Source organism: Bactrocera oleae, chromosome 2 (genome assembly GCF_042242935.1).
Source record: "Bactrocera oleae isolate idBacOlea1 chromosome 2, idBacOlea1, whole genome shotgun sequence".
In the NCBI taxonomy this organism is placed as follows: Eukaryota; Metazoa; Arthropoda; class Insecta; order Diptera; family Tephritidae; genus Bactrocera; species Bactrocera oleae.
Window position 1 is genome coordinate 84,685,507 of NC_091536.1, and position 18,067 is coordinate 84,703,573.

At 34.4% G+C, this 18,067-nt stretch overlaps 1 protein-coding gene across 1 annotated transcript in view; it reads right to left on the reverse strand.

Annotated features, from left to right (window-relative positions):
* beat-VI (beaten path VI) overlaps window positions 1–18,067 on the reverse strand; it is a 293,763-nt gene that overhangs the window by 42,186 nt on the left and 233,510 nt on the right. Inside the window, exon 7 of the mRNA XM_070105889.1 lies at window positions 6,393–6,529. Coding sequence (XP_069961990.1) covers window positions 6,393–6,477 — 85 coding nt within the window. The 5' untranslated portion in view covers window positions 6,478–6,529. The remainder of the gene's footprint in view (window positions 1–6,392; window positions 6,530–18,067) is intronic.

The window sequence follows — 18,067 nt, forward strand, 5'->3', positions numbered from 1 at the left end:
ATTTGAACAGGTTGAATACGTTTCAGTCACTTGGCAAACCTTTTCCGAATTGTTGATCAAAAATTTCCAGAGCAACATGACATACATTTAGTAGATAGTATAAACGCGAACTAGTCCCTCAGTTTTGAGATATCGATCTGAAATCTTGCACTTGTCCTTTTCACCCCAAGTTGTTGCTCACTTGTTGGAACCGCAGATATCGAAACACTATAGCATACAGCTGCCGTAAAAACTGAAGGATCGTAATCAATTAATTGTATGGAAAACTTTTCTTAACTTAAAAATTTATCTTCGAAATTTCGCATGGATTATTATCAAGAGCATAACTATAATATCTGAAAAAAATTTCTAGATCGGACGACTAGCATATACATAGTTGCCAATCAAACCGACTTTATTTATTTGTGAAGGGTATTCTAGCTTCGGTTAACGCGAAGTTACCCTTTTTCTTGTTTGTATATATTCTCATATTTATACAGATATTTAAGGATTGGTTGATTCGATTTTTCAATGGTTTTTTTTCACAGATCACGTGTGAGTCGTGTCACGCTGTCATCTTACTTTTGTTAGGTATTGTTTGGCATTTCATTCTGGAAAGACTTACACTGAACAACGTTTATAAATCGTTCAACTTTGGTCAACATAATCGGCCTACCGAGCGTACTATTCGCAACACCATCCCCCATTGTGAGACCCAGCATTCATTATTGGATAATATTCGATCGAATAGACCACGTTCAGAACGCAGTGGAGAAAATATAGAGGCCGTTGCTGAGAGTGTACACGCAGAACGTGGAGATTCATTTCTGCGCCACAGCGATGATGTCTATTTCTGGCTGAATGTGTATGTAAACAAGCAAAATTGCCGCATTTGGGACAAAGAGCAACCTGAAGATATTCAAGAGTTGCCATTTTATCCAGAAAGACAACTGATGGATCATTTAAGACGTAGACGTGGCCAACATTTGAAAGGGATTATTTAAAAAAATAAATACCAAAGAATGTTCTTTCGAATGATAATAAACATTCCCCATTAAATTTGAATTTTCTGTGTGTGTCCAATGAACAAGCTATTATAGTCGTAGACGCGTATTTTGCAGAACTTCTGGAAAATCATCTATAAAATTATTTGTGAATCATTGGAATTAGTGTATTGAAGTTAAGGGGGATTATATTGAATAAAAAAATATTGTATATTTCGTACCAAAAACAGTATTTTTTCATTTCGAGCGCAAAGACTTTTCTACCAACCTGTATGTATTATGTATATTAATGCAAAAATATTCAAAAATCAATTCTTTCCAATAAGTAAATTTAAATGTCACATAACTTATTTTTCTTAATTTGGTTTGATTATTTTGGTTTTGCTTGCTTAAAAGCAATTAGCTTAAATATGGTCAAGTCAGATGTTGGCTAGTTTAATAAATTTAATATAAAAATATATATCAGCACACTTTATGTTTGATAAAAGCTTATCAACCATTAATCTTTCACACACTCATTGACATAGGGACTCATACACTCACATATAGTATATTTGTGTATGGACTTATGTCTATATAATGGATTAACTCATCACTGGGAGTTCGTAAATTGTTCTGACAATGCTGCTAATGGTGCAGATGCCACAAGTACACAAAATGTATTTATGAACAAATAATGAGTGATAAAAATATGCAGATTCCTTCATTAAGCGACACATTATGCAATAAGCAAATATCGCTGGCAACATGGTTGTCACATGCCACATTTTAACAAATTGGCCGCGCTCATTATTGACAAATTTAAAGCAATGATAAAAACGTGTAGCAACAACAACAGCAATAAGGCAGGCACTGTGAAAATGCAGCTAATATAGGCAGCAACATGAAGTAAAGTGTGTGCAGCACATACGTATGTATGTATGTGCGAATGTGAGTCTGTTTATGTATATGCGTATGTGTGTGCAACTTAATGCAATTGCCTGTACACTTAATGTATTAATTTCACGCGCGCACACCTCCCCGAAATGGAGTGTGAAAAGAAGAAAATTGCTGTTGTGGCACATTGCTGGTGCGTTTGTGTGTGTTTATGGCCGTTGTGGCAAGTGCAACACAATACAAATTCAATTGTACGCTTTTCACGCTACTTGCAGTCGCACAAAACTTAATTACTCCAATACAGCAATAAAAAGCATAATGAAATAAGGCGCAATAAAAAAGATTTAAAAAAAAATGCGAGAGATTAAAATAAAAAATTTAAAAGAATTCACTGCAAAAATAAAATCAAGCGTTGCGCCACAGCTACCGGACAATCACACATTGATAAAATGATAAAAAAAAAATGTTCAACCATCATAGAGAGAGTGAAAGAGACAACAATGAAACAATTGAAAATGAATTTAAGTGGAAAAAGTTGCGGTAATTATGAAAAAATATGTGAAGAGTGCCTATGTGTGACAGCTGAGTATCGTCTGGCCTATCAAATGCAGACACACATGCATACATGTTTTATAAGTCGTTGTAATCGCATCAATGGCTTGCCTTTTTTTTATAAACTTTGTCGAGTTAAATATAATTTTTCTAAAAATTGGCACACAGACATAGTAATAAGTATGTATAAATTAAACAACCAAAAGAACAGGGCTTGCAACGACAAAAATGGCAAAAGATGGTTCTTAAGCTTAGTTTTTATACCCTGAGCAGGGTATATTTATTTTGCCACCAAGCTTGTAACACCCAGAAGGAAACGTCGGCGATCCTATAAAATATATACATAAATGGTCAGCATAAGTTGATTTAGCCATGTCCGTCTGTCTTTCCGTTGGTCTGTACGTCCGTCTGTCTGTATACATATATATGAACTAATCCCTGTCCATTTCTCACTAAGAGGCTGCTCATTTGTCTGAATGGCCGATATCGCACCACTATAGCATATATCTGCTATACAAACTGTACGATCGGAATCAAGTGCTTGTATGGGAACCTTTTTTTTGACGTTATATCTTCACGAAATTTGTATCCGAAAAAATTGTTTAGACCGCTGTAACATATAGCTGCCATATTAACTGATCTATCGGCCTTTGTATTTGTGAAGCATATTATAGCATCAGTGGAACCTAGTCTAGCACGTGTTATGTAACATTAGAACCTATACTTTCGGAGTATTTACCGCTATCAAAATTCTGTACTGATCAAATAAATGACGAAAATTATTCGAGGTCTCGGAACACAAAAGCAGCCTGTGTGGAAGGCTATAAAAATAGCTCGAGGTTAAATTTGATGTCAGGAACGTTAAGCTAATATAAGGGCGTCACATATCTGAACGAACCCATATATATAAAGTTTTTTTTTTATTAATGTTCTGATTTATTTTCTGACACCATTTCGTCTATTAAAATAAGTAATGATAGATCGGTTATTGGGTAGTCATTTATATAACCAGCGTTAGTAATTTAGTCTGAATTGTTCAACGATTTATGGATTTGCTTTGCTTTGCAGATGGATAATCACAACATTACTTTCTGTTTGTAAATTTCCAGATTATAGATTCTGTATAAATGATCATTTATTCTACGAACTTAATTTTGAAAATATTAAAACATCGCCAAATTCAATAATTTTTCAACCGATTTTGTAAATTACTTAAATTGGCTTAACTGCGACATAAAACAACCAACGAAATTACAATTATGCTCAAAATAAACTAATCTACTTTGACAGCTGGCAATATATTGCATGTATAAAATTCTGTGATATAAATTTCGCTTTGGTCAACTGCGTTTGAAGTTTTGCGCTGCCAGATTGTTTTCTTTACTATTTTCATTTCCTTTAGCATTTTCAAAAATTAATTTTATTTAAAAAGAATTTAATATTCGAAAAGATTCACCCATCTGTGTTAACAGTTGAATGTGTGGAAATATTAATTTATTGCTATATGTGTGCAATCACAATTTATCACTCACACCTTTAAGGCATTCATTTTATTGGCATTTTTTAATCAGTGTTTCGCAAAAATTGAAATTGCTGCCCACCTTGAGCTTATGGGCAAACTTTGCGCCAGGCCGACATGCTAGCGGGCGAGCGGTTAGTGAGGTTAAGGCTGCACAGTCCATAGTCCAGCAACCATTCAACCACAGATACGAGCGGATACCATCAGTACGGCCTACCGCCTTCTGCATCGCCACATAAATAATAAAGGAGACAATACGCTTTGCGCTCCTTCCACCGCTGAGAGTGCATCATTGCATTTTTATAACTCAATTGCAGCAGTTTCCGCCCATCGTCCGTCCGACCGTTTGCTCACCTGACTAGTCGCCACCGGTTTCGTTCACTTTCCATGGCGTTGTGTGAAATTTGCATATGCTGCATTTCACGAATTCTCTATATTCCCCTTTCACCTCTTATTCGGACAGCTCAATTTTAATAGCCTGTTTTATTCTTCGATTTTTTTTTCAACTCTCTACATTTTTATGATCATCGATTGGGTAATAAAAACTTTGTTGTTGATATCGCTTTGGCAGCATCAGTAAACAACAACAACGACCGTGTGTGGGGTGAAATAAGGCTGAGAACACAATTAAAAATGAAATAACCCAATATGTGATTAAAGTTAAATTAACTGCCGCATTGCTGACAACAACAAAGACAGAAACAACAACAACAACTATAAAGTGTGATGAGGTTGTTGTCGAAACTGTCAATACGAAGATAAAAAATATTTCCATACGAAAGCGCATTAGGGTGTGTATGCCAACACTGGTGGAGTTTTCATTTTCTGTTAGATTTGTTTGATTTTCTTTTAGTTTTAAATATTTTAATATTTTTAGGGCAAAATAATGAAAACCTAGATTGTGAGATTGTAATTTTTAATTTTCGTTTATTTTAATATTCAATTATATAACTATACTACATATTCTGAATTTATCTAAAAATTGGTTAGATTTTATCGACTATATGGAAACAATTTGGGAAACTTACAAGACCTAGGCTGCCCAAATTGAAAGGAGGGGTATTTGAAATTTAGCTTCAATTATGTTAAGAAGGGTATATTAGTAATTTTCGAACCCCCTGAACGGTTCCAAATATTTGATGACTTATATAAATTTGGCTACTGAAAACTCAATCTTCTTAGTGAGGAACGCCAATATTAATAGGATACACCCTTGAAAAGGTAAACGATTTCTTTTTTCACGAGAGAGTGTTTTCTAACTGTTATCTTTGTTTTAAAACGGGCAATGTTTTGTATTGAAAACTTGTCGCAAAATTTCCAATCAACTGCTAAGTAGTAAATGATTGTTGAAAAATGCTGCTGTTTCTCTTTTATTTCCTCAAGCTCAAGTTTAATGCTCTCTCTATTAACAGAGAGGCTAATACTTGTAGGTGTTTCTGTCTCTATCTTTGCCTTTAATCTGCTCATTGCTTCTCTCATTTCATATGTGAGTTGAAAAGGTGCTCTGAGAGCTTTCTGAGATTAAGGTCTCGATCGGCATATTATCTGGTTAAACAGTTTAGTTAGTCATCTTTAAAAGTGTTTACCTATTAGACAACTTTCAAATAAGATTAAACAAAAAGAGAGACATGAGCATCGTAATTATCATACGATGTAACGCTCTACCAGACATTTCGGGTGTTCTTGTTGTCAGCACTTATTCAGCTGAGAAGAATTAAGACTGAATATGGTTTTGAATACCAAAGCGCTTGCAGCGCTTGGTTTGGAGTTGAACTCTAAATTTAATAAGAGTATAATGAATACTTTTTGGAGCGAAAAGTTATATCGACCCTAACGTAGCCATATCACTACTATTTTATTGCAGCATTTTTTTCTGAAGAGCAATAATGCGGTAGTTCCTACTGACATTTATGCACTGCATTGCGTGAAATTATTGCCAAGTTCTCGCTGTCGAGTGTTTATCGACGCTTGGCAAATGTTTCACAACTCAATTTTTATACTTAAATATATAAATATTCACAATTTTTTTCGCAACATAAAATTTTAAGCTTTTCCGTGTGTATTTCGATCCTTTTTTCAATGGCCCGAGTAACGCATTTAATAAATTGCGATATTTGGAATTTTAATGGCATACAAATAAATAAATGCATTTCATTTGCACAAAGAGTGATTAAAAAAATCTGCGCATATAAAAAGGAGTAAGTGCAACACATTTGCATATGTATGTGTTAAAAGCGTGTTTTCGTAAATTATTTCAGCAGCTGGCAGATTATAGTTTGCATTTTCAAATTGAGTAAAAAAACGAAGGAAAACAAATGTAGTTTAAAAGTCTATTAACACATTTATCACGCGCTCTTTTGATTTCTTTTTTTCCTTTAATGTTGTTTGCTACTTTACCATATATTTGTAAATGTGTGCATAATTTATGCACGATAAACAAATGCTTAATTACTGTTACTTACCGTTAAAACATATGTCGGTGATGATCATCCAGATCAGTGCGAATAGATTGAACCATTCGTGAAAGAGTCTCTCTCTTTTAGACATGATTGCTTTGTGCCTGATTAAGATGTGAAGAATATGTTAGGTTGCAGATGAACTGAAAAATAAGAGAAATTGCGAGAAGAGTTACAGATTTGAAGATTTTGTAGAAGCATACAAGTATATAATTTATGTGTGCTTTGTATATACATAATATTTATTAAAATCATTTCATATTCGGCAAAGCTAGAAAAAAACAACACAAAAAAAAACGTTTACTTCGGCTGCACCAAAGCTATGTCTTAAATACATAAAAGGATTGTTACTTAGATTTTAATCGGCCAGTTTATATGGCAGCTGTATGTAATAGTGGTACGATCTGAACTATTCGGAGATTGTAGCGTTGTCTTGTACAATAACTCCTGTCTAGTTAAGCGAAGATCTCTTGTCAAATAAACAATTTTTCCAGACAAAAGAGTCGCAATTTCGATAACAGCTTTTTGTAGAAAAAAGGACGTATGCAAAATTTCAGATTTATATTTTTCAAAGGGAGTGACTTTGTTAATATATTTACAGACAAGCAGACGAACATGTCTAAATAGACATAGCTCGACACGTGGCAAATAAAATATACCAAGTTCAGGTATAAATGTTTTGATTTGAATAATAGAAGAACAACTCTCAGTATACAATTAAAATATAGAATTATATAATATTTAATGATTTAATGATGTTGAAATTATTAGTATCTGATAGTCTAAATGTCATTCGTATGAGATCGAGCCCATCAGACGAATTATATTCTGTTAAGAACTCAGAAATTTTGTAATACTATTTTGGAAAGCTACAAAAATAACAACAGGAAGTTCTGAGTACTTAAAAGAATATTCAAAATGAAATTGAAATTAAGGGAGGATAAACATTTATGTGCGATATCCGGAGCAGACTTAATAACCTGAACGGTATAAAATACGTAGAGAGAAAGAGAGCAAAGCTAAGATGCTCAAGAGTGAAGAGGCTTCGTTTGAAACATTTGAAGTTTACTGGTCAACCAATTAAAAAGAAGGAGATTCGTTTACACTTCATTTTGGAACTGAGACCTTTGATGGTTTTGACCAAATTTATTGTTGTCTAAGTTGCAGTAACAGGCAATTATATATCCAAAGCAAAAGTATTTGCATGTATTGTCATTTGAATAACAAGAATGATATACAGCTTTTTTTTGCTGACAGTGAATGCTTTTCTAGAATAAAGGGAGTGCTTTGAAAATAGGTACATATATAGTTTATGCAAGCACAATGATCCAGTTTATAATTTCTGAATAGGTTTGACAAAATAAAGCATCCAAATTAACTTCTGTAATATTATTTCGTATTAATTGATAATTTGATTATAAAGTAATCCTACATGCCGATTCACTTGCGTTTTTCATTCATAGCTAAGCATGCCTCTAAGTCTTCTGACCAGCATTATATTGCTGTGATGACTCAAGATAAGTAATCTGCTTAATTTATTAGTTTGAATATAAAAAGTATTCTTTGTCGGCTGTTACTTAGTGTAATCTAAATAGCAAATCTGTTTTCAAGTCACTCTAATGACCAGACCAATAAGCTGCGTAAAGCAGAAGGCATCAAGGAAACCAAAGTAAATACCAGCTAAGTAAATACACAAAGCGCAACTGAATATATTCACATGCAACTACATATATATAATATACATATATACTACACTAACTTATGCGCATATGTTTTATACAAGATGCACTGCTTTTCAACTCACAAGCATATTTGTCTGTATTATAAATGCATTCGTGGAAATACACTGATGTCCATATATATGTATATAGCTACATATTATATGTGTATTCACTAACGGGCAACCGGACAATAACTAGTGCAAATGCAGTCAAAAGCACTGCACATGACCACTAAATCTTCATTTGCTATGCGAAATGCACTAAACCAAAAACAAATACGTTATACTTGTATATTTACACATACATATTTGCAGTACAAGTGCATATAACCTAAGCACATATGCGTTCTTTTGTGAATTATACATACTTCCAAATTTGTGCAAGGCTGCGCCAGGCCCTCAATAGTGCTCTTCAAATATATGTAAGTATGTATATGTATATGTTATATGTAAGTATATTGTAAAAGTTATGCGCACAACTTGCTATTTGTGCCTTTATGTTCTTATGTACTTTGTTCAAGTCCAAAGCGCTTAACTCTGCTTGTGCTTGTCCGTTCTTTGCTTCACAAATATGCTGAAACTCGACACACTTGATTTTGAAATAATTTTTGTTTATCTTAAATATTAAATTTAACCCTCTTTTGTAACAGATTCAGGGAGCTCATGGTTCAAAGTAAACAAATTTAAAAAGTGTCTTTCGAGAAAGTTCTAAGTGATCCAAAAGAGGCACAATTTCGCAGCATCCACACTAGTTACTGGCGGCCTTGATATTGTTAATTAAAAAAAAAATACTGTACAGCTTTGGAAACACGACAAGATATCATTTGTTTCTATGTATTTAAGATAATAGATATTTAAGAGCCCATAAGAGCATTGTTCATCAACTACTAAATACAAGCTTTGGCTCGAAAATTTTTCTTTCACAAAAGAGAGGCGTTTTTTATACTCATTAGAGTGAGTTCGAATATTTTTAAACCGAGTAGAGATGAGGATTCAAAATTTTGCTCTATGTTTTTTGAATAACTGTTAAGTTAGCTACTTATGGTATATATATGTATTTGTACAAAGTTTGTGACCAGCACGACCTACAGTTGCCAAAGCCTACGAGCTCAAAAATTGTTTGGTGTTTTCAGTAAAATAGTTCCAACAAATAACAGTTATTGTATCAGTGTTTATTTCTTAATAGTTGTATCGAAATAAAGGATAGTGGGCATATACTGAACAATATCTTACACTGCATCTATTTAGATCAAAATATCCTGCCATAAACCAATTCTTTAGACTATATAACCAATCTAAAGAGCTCTCTTCAAAATTTTTTATATTTTCTTTTTTGTTTTTTTCTTTATAAGATTTGTACTTAAATAGTAAAAGTGGGTTTAAATCGTCGAACACTCTATGTCGATTCTGCCATATCCGTCTATCTTCATACGCAAAATAGTCCTTCAGTTTTTGAGAGACCGATCGGAAATGTTGCACACGCCATTCTATCACCAAGAATCTGCCACGATATCGGACCACTGTAGCATATATGTAGCTGCCATTGTATAGCAAGTTTTTTATTTGACAAGATGTTCTCAAGAATTTTAGTATATATTATTAGTCAAGTCAGCGCTACAATCTCCATATTGTTCACATTGGTGCCATTCGAAGACCTTGTAGAATTGTCGAGCTCATTCGTTGACATAAATTAAGTTCCTAATGCTTGGTACTTCTAGAGAAGCTCGATTAATTTGAAATAAAAATCATAGAAATAAAACTCTGTTTGAGTTTATGCTATCTTAAAAATAGTTATATAATTAGAGTTTGAAAAGAGAATTTTGTACTCGAATCACAAATGCTTTTCATTATTGTCGATTTGTGTCTGAAGTAGTGAATATTATAAAGATATAAGTCTCTCTTCTATGTGTTAAACTATGCAAAAAGTTTACTTGAAATTGCAATATTCTGAAACAGATCCGCCGATATGGAAATGGTTTTAAATAGCGAGAGAATGTATATGTAAACTTCTGTTTTGCAAGTGTTTTATTCGATGTTGTCTGAAAAATTCGAAGGTCTTATAGCGAAATTCCTATGAACTTAACATTTGTATAAATTATAAATAGTGTAGTGAAATTAATTGAATTCTCAATTTTCTACTTCGAAATATTTCAGTTATAACTCAATTTCTCTTATAAATAACTAACAACTTATGCTTTTAAAATTTTAATATATTTATATCTGTTTTAAAATAAATACAAATATATGTAGTTGGGGCTTCATTACCCACCGCAAACCAACTTGATGAATTGTCATCAAAACGTTAATTAAAACAAATTAAAAAAAAATACTTGACATTTCCAAAAACTGGGTGGATAAACATTTACAACAAATTCCTTCGAAGCTACCACACCGTCATACAGATTACTATAACTGTATTAACGAAGATTGGCATGCAAACTAACTACTAGCGACATGCACACATACAAGTGAAGCGATGGAATGAGTCCACCATTTGTTGCCGGTTGGATAATTGTTAATATGTACAGCTCATATTGCTGTCATTCTCACTAATTCTACCGCTTCCTCACTCTGCGCTGGATTCTTGTTTTTGTTGTAATCGTACACAGTATTTGGTATGCCATTGTCGGGCTAACTATCTCACTATCACTTAGCTTTTTCTGTAAAGTAAGACTGTCGAGTTGTCACAGCGCAATCGGTATTGTTGTTGTTGTCATTACTTTTGCTGTTATTGTATTAATTTACTTCATTTAAGCAATTTATTTTATTGTTGCCACAAATTGTGTGTATGTATGTATATACGCTTGCCGTTGGCTGTCTTGCTGTTATTTGTATGGCATTGCTTCTTCTTTAATCTGTTGTTGTTGCTATTGTTAGCGCCACTGTTGCCACAATCGCCATTGTTTCTTTGGTTTTTGGTTTGCAACTTCGTCAGTATTCGGATTGTTTTTGTTGTGCACTTATTGACAGCATTTAAGTTGCCTTAGTTTTTTTGTTGTGGCAGCAGTGACACCAGTGCAAATAAGAACTTAGCCAAGAAGAACAAGAAGTTGCATTACTCTATGGAACCTCACTTGCTGCACCGCCATTCGTTTTACGGTCTTCTTGGGTTGCATGAATGCTATGCGTCTTTTAATCTCTTCATGGCAGCGCACATTTCTTATTGTCCGCCATGACGTATGAGTAACTGAAATATTTGCATACCTCTGCGTGTGCATGTTGTCTCGCCTCCACTGTCTGCTGTTGTCACATTCTTTGTTTCAATTCGTTTTTATTTCGCTTTATGTGTGTGGCTGGCGTCGTTGTTGTTGCTGCTGCTGTCACTGCTGGCTTGTCTTTATTTAAATTGCATTAAAATTTCAAATTTCTTTTGCGGTTTGTTTGACAGAGAAATCTGTTGTCGGTTCGTTGGCCAAGTTGCCAGGTTAGATGTGTGTGCACAACATACCGTTATTAATATTGTTGTTGCTTTAGTGCGGTTAAATGCAATGCGGTGGCATGCTGTGACATGACTTGACCCTCGGATGCCAAACAACGACCGACAAAGGCGACCTGAAGTATTTTGCGACAGACAACAACAAGCACCTGACAACAACAACAACCAAATAAAATGGAAATTAGACACAGCGCATATATACAAACATACATACTACGGAGCGTTGACTGCATCCGCTGTGTTGTTGTTGTTGTTATTTTTATTGTTGTTTTAGTTGAAGGGCATTGACAATTTGCGCTTTGGGACCAAAATTATTCTCCAGACAAGTCCACTCTTCCTCCTGCTGCATGCAAATGTGTTGGTATCTATGCGTGTATACAATCAGAACAAAGCGCTGCACTCTGCCGCAGCTGAAGCACAGTCGCATTTAGCTCCGTAGTGTATTGCGCTTGGCATTAAAATGCGGCGCCTAAGTTTATGCAAATATTTTTGTAGTTCTACTCCCAGCTGCCAGCGAGTAACGGTGCCAGGTGCTTAACTGTTGGTTTTTGCTTTCCAGTGGCGAGTTATGCACGGCATATATTTGCTGGCAAGAGCGGGTTAGAGTGCGCGATTTACCAGAAAGTCTTCCGTGGTATTTGCAATGTTAAACTGTAGTTATTTATGCATACAGTAATGTCAGGAACTGTGTGTCTTTTTCCAAATACGTACGGGAGTGGGATGTGTCTGCTTTGTTGCAGGTATTATACAGAGTGTTATAAATCTTTGTAAATGCAAATAAGTCAACATTTGTAGAGAATTTGTAAAATATTCCCTGCTATTATTTCTGCTTCTTTTATTATTTGTTATTATGATTTAGATTTTAGGTCGACCTTGACGGAAATGGCGCACTCTACAGCGTGGATTATGACAGAATGGCCAAAGGCAAGGTTTGAATGATCTAGACTTTGATTTCTCAAGAAAGAGGCTTTGTATTTTATTATTGATATATTTTATATAGAATTGCAATTACACGACCCTAGTATGGGTAGACAAGTATATGGACTCTTAAAGACTGATTTGAAGGTTAGTAATTCATACAAAATATTTTCTAATTGTAAGTCGGTGTTTTTCTTATTACACTGGATAACAAAATTTCAACTTTTTTTGTCATATGAAAACTTATATCAAATTTTGAATGCCTAGAACCACTTAACCATAATATGTGATTGAAAAAAGACTAATACGTCAGGTTTTCTTGTGACATCAAAACATATATTTTCTGAAAAGGTATAAACATCTGCAACATTTAGAGAAATTATTACGTAACATAGAAAAACACTTATGATTTGCGTGCGTATTTGGCTTCCAGAAGATATTATTTAGTATGGGTATGTTGGCTAGAGTGTGGCTACTGGGTGCTGTGTTGGATTTGGTTGTAATGTTTTTTATCTAAGTCAAACAAATATAACAATAATTTATATGATCTTCGGTTCTGTTTTTAGTTTTTGTCTTAAAAAATTATCCAACGTAAACAAGCTTTTTATCAGCTCATGGCATTTTTTGATATTTTGCAAGTGAATCTAAAACTTTGAGAAAGTATATGCATATTTGAATATACAACATTTTTTGCTCTACAAAAAAGATTTTACTAAAAATTAATCAAAAAACAAAAAAAAACATTCCTTTAAAAGTCATACGCATGAAAAGTTAAGAGCGTTCTTCTTCTAAAATATACCATTTTACCTGTTCATGTATACAATAACAATAAATTGTATCAAAAGTACACGCCTAATGACAAAAGTATTGAGTTTCCTGTTGAAAAATAGGAAAAACCTCAAAGCTCACACTTATGTATCAGTGATATTTAGTAAATGATTTACTAAAATATCTTCTTACTTTTGTGCAAGCAAAATACATATTTCATTGCTTATCTCTTAGTAGATAATTAGAAAGTTCATATGTCTACAAGGAATTTGCAGCCTCAATACTTCTGTCACAAAATCTCTTCATTTCGCATACCGATGTACACTTCATTTATTTGAAATTTAGCACAAATGGCACTTTCAATCCACAATTTATACACCACGCCCCGCAACACCCGACCGACGATATTTTCTCCCGTTTTGCTAAGCATGCAACAAATGACACTAAAATCAAGAAACATATAAAAATATTTCACAAATTGATGTGCTTACAATTTACCGTAATATTTACATTTCTATTATTCTGTCTATATATATAGGTAGGTGTGTGTGTGTGTGTGGGTTTGTGTGAAATATTTGCATTAATCTCCAACGTGCAAATGTGTTTTTCAATTGATAGCTAAGCCATATTTTATGTGTGTGCAAACACAACCGAAAGCAAAAAATACGAACATAATCATATTTGAATTAGATGAAAACACACACAGACAACCATATACATACATACAATACATACAAAAATTAACATTTATGTGCTGATCCTTGTTTATTCTTCTTGTGTTATTCCAAGCGCTGCACACAAGCGCACGCATGCAAGGCTGCACATATAGGTATATACATATATACATATAGGTATATGTGTGTGTTTGTGTGTCATGTCGCCAGTTGTGCTAAGCGTAGTTGTGCAAATACAAATTCAGCAAAAATTCAACAAATGTTCAACATTTTCGTTTTTAATTTTCATGATTGTCCAATTTTTGTCATTGGATATTTACATTTGCCCACACGCACACATACTTATGCATATATGTATGTACGTATGCGTGGCTAACCTTTAGTACATTGAACTGTCGTTGAAAATGAAAGAGTTAAAACCTAATCCACCACAACTTACAAACACCCCTTGAGTGTCTGGGCAACCAGCAAAGAAGCAGTCAAGCAAGCGACATCTCTACTTTTACGCTTCGGGCTCGTTACAATCAAATGTCGCATTGTGCACACTTAAGCGTTGCAAATAGTTTTCGGATTTTGATTCGGATATTCTGATGTGTCTGTTTGAGAGTAGTTTAGTAACGGTAAATATATATACAAATACATATATGTTGTTAACTTCATTGACAGGGTGAGTCATTTGGGAGTCCGTTTTTGATCTTCTTTATTCTTTAACTAAAGCAAGAATTCTGGAATGGGGAGTGTCCATTTCGTATTTTGACTTTCGTTTTGAGATTATTTCAGAAAATTTTGCTGAGTTTACCGGAAAAGCTGTGTCATTTAGTTATAGCATTTACTTGAATATGAACAGTTGTGTAATACTGATACCTGAGTTGTGCTTCTCAACATCCATTTATAACTTTAAAGTTGCATTAAAATTATTTAGAATGCTTTATTTCTACTAACTAATTAACTATTTTTGTCCGAAAAGTTCTGAGGTGTACGGAAAGACCTTGAAGCCTTTTGAGTACCCATGGAAAATACTTTGATGTAGTAGGTGTTTCAAGTAGTGGCGTATGTTTTTTAATTCGACCTCTTATTCTACAGTTTTGTTATCGAAATTCGGCCATCGAAAACTTGCCTCATGCGAGTCGTCCAGCCGCCTCTGTTAATGACGATAACTCGAAAAAGTTATGCATTTATTTTTAAGTTTTAGTTATAAAGTGTATCAATGCTAGACTCGATGCACATTACCTGAATCCTTTGCAAAAACGACGTCAAGTAAAGGTCGCAGAAGAGATGCATGAAAACGTAAGTGAGGACTCTATATTTAATGCATCATTACTCGTTAGAAGATGTGAGCGATGTAACAATCTCGCAAATGGCGCTCTAAAAATGTGCCGAAGCTGAAAAGAGCAAAATTCATTAAAGGCACTGAGGGCGATCCCAGTCGAAGCTTTATTGGCTCAGAAGCCAATTAACATTACCTATGTAGTTCGGTAATTCCGGAAACTAATTATCGAACAAAATCCATTAAATTTTCACTTCAGTTCAGTTGAAGTTTAGTTTTCAGTTCCAGAAAATGGCGATAGTACGTTCAGCATGTATTGAAAGTTGACTGAAATGTATAACTGTTTCTGCTTCCATGAATAGCAAACTATTGTACTTTGCATAGTTTTTGGCGTTGGTTCGATATTTCTTAACCTCAGCAGCACAACTCTGCTCTTCTTAAATAGTTTAAGGGATGGAAAGCTTCTGTTAACAAATTTTATAAAATTAAATAACGGTTGTGCTTAATCCTGTATTTTCTAGCATGTATTTAAGACAGCTATGTATAGCGAGTTAGCCAGAAGTCTGCTCCTACTATTAAGTTAAATAACCGTTTTCAACATACTTTATGCCAAAAAGCAAGAAGCCAAGCAAATTTGTTTACTTAAACCAAAACAATTACTATTAAATTGTACGAAAATTCTAATTCTTTTCCATCAAACGTAAAATGAACAACCCTTTTGCTTTACAACTAGGAATCATCTTAGGCTGGATGTCTCGGTTTTCGGTTACTTCTCTGTGGTTTTTGCATGTCAAATTGCTCTGCAGTGTACAATCAACAATATTACCGCACACCCACCAATTCACCACTCCACCCCTCAACCACAAGGCAATGCAGTCGCAAAATATTTGCACCCAAAACAAATTGAGACATTTTTTACGCACATGCTAACACACTACACATCACTCGCACCACACATACACACACATAAACATACACATGCACAAATACGAGCAAGGTTCACCTTCAGAATTGAATGCTTAAGAGGAACATCCTTTGGCCGGCTGCATTGGGGTTATACTGCCTTCAACCACACCTTTTATATAAAACCAAAATATTTTCAGACCGCTTATTGTTGTTGTTGTTGCCTTTGGTTCGTTTCATTTATAAATGGAATAACATTGTCGAACGCAAACCATACAAGAGCACACCCTGCCCGTCACTCCCACCAAACCGGTTGAAAAAGAGTAAATATGCAAACGCAAATTAACGCAAACAGTTGGAGATGAAGCGAAGTTGACGCAGGTGGAGCTGGTGGTGCTGGTGGTGCAATCATTCGTGAGCGTCGGTTTAACTTGTCTTCTGTGTCGCAATATAAACAAACTAATACTTCTCTGTGTGTGTGTGTATTTTATGGCTGTGAAACCTTGCTGGTCTCGCCCAACCACGACAACCGCATGACAATCCCCTCGATCCGCCTCTGTTGTATTTATGTTTTTGCAGCCAGAATTCGGAATTTTCTGTATGAAAATATTTTCATAGCCGGAGTGGCATCTCATGTGAGCATTAAAATTAAATTTAAATATTATTGCTGTAGCAGGTGACGGTCGCTTTTTGATGCGGTGGGGGGGATGGTAAGGTATTACGCACACTAAAACGACTGGCGCTGATTAAGTTGGAGGACCTGGGTAGCGCCAACAGCATCATGCTGTCGCTCAAACACTCAAGTACTCGGAACAATCACCAGCGCAACAACAAAAGTAAACTATGATCGCAGTAATGGGTTGGAAGGCGTGCTATAAAGGTTCGACAAAATGAAGTTGTCATCCGGAGCGTACTTGGTACGCAATTAAAAATGTGAGATGCCAATTTTATTATTGAATATTTTGCTTGCAGGCAAATTTTAGATTACACAAACGCTATGCACCGTAAGCAATATACGCACACAGATACATTCAGTACCATTACACAATAGTGTATGTGTGTGAGGCATGTAAGCAAAGGCAGCTTTCGGTATGGCAATAAAACGCCCACAAATTGCTCCTTTGCGAGATCGGAAAAATGGCAATCAAAATCACAAAAGCATCAAAGGTCGAAAAACATAAATAGAAGCGTAGTGGAGATAAGAGCGGGCGAACACAATGTGCGGAGATATTTAATTAACACACAATAATATTGTAATGCTTCGTAGACAAGAGAAAAACTTTTAATATTTTGCGAGCAATTCGAAATTTTTAATACGAGAAATATAAAATTTTTTTTTTAAATTCACCAGCAGAGATAAAAGGAAAAATATTAAAAGCTTTTATAATATTATATTTAATATTTATATGCGGCATAAGTAATCACAACTTAATAAAGAACTAATAAAATAAGAGACTTAGTGATAATAAATAAAACTTATCAATATTTGATTTAAGTGTAATTGCGAAGATGTCTTTAATCTAACCTAATTGTACTGCTCGTAATATATTAAAAATATTTTTCTTTTCTGAAGAGCACTAATAGTACTTTCTTTAGAGCACTAATAGCACCATTCGACTAAGCCGAGACGGGCACTCAGTTGTATCGTTTTATTCCAGCAAGAATTGTTATTTTGACCATATTCTCAGCAATTATTTGGATAATTTTTTATGCCGCTACAATAAAAACAATAATAGCGCATATTGGTTTGATGAAGAATGGTTGGGACTAAGTAGTGTCTATCAAGAGAATTTACTGTTTTGAACACCTCATCAATAGTTTCTTAAATGACCAAATATTTTAAAGAGGCCAGATCTACCAATAAACACTTTATTTGCTGTCCGGCATGGTGTAGAGGGACTTAAACCTAATACAGAAATAGCGAGATTTGTTTTAGATTTGAAGACAAATGTGGACAATATGTTTAATAAAGAGTGGTATATGGTGTTTGATATA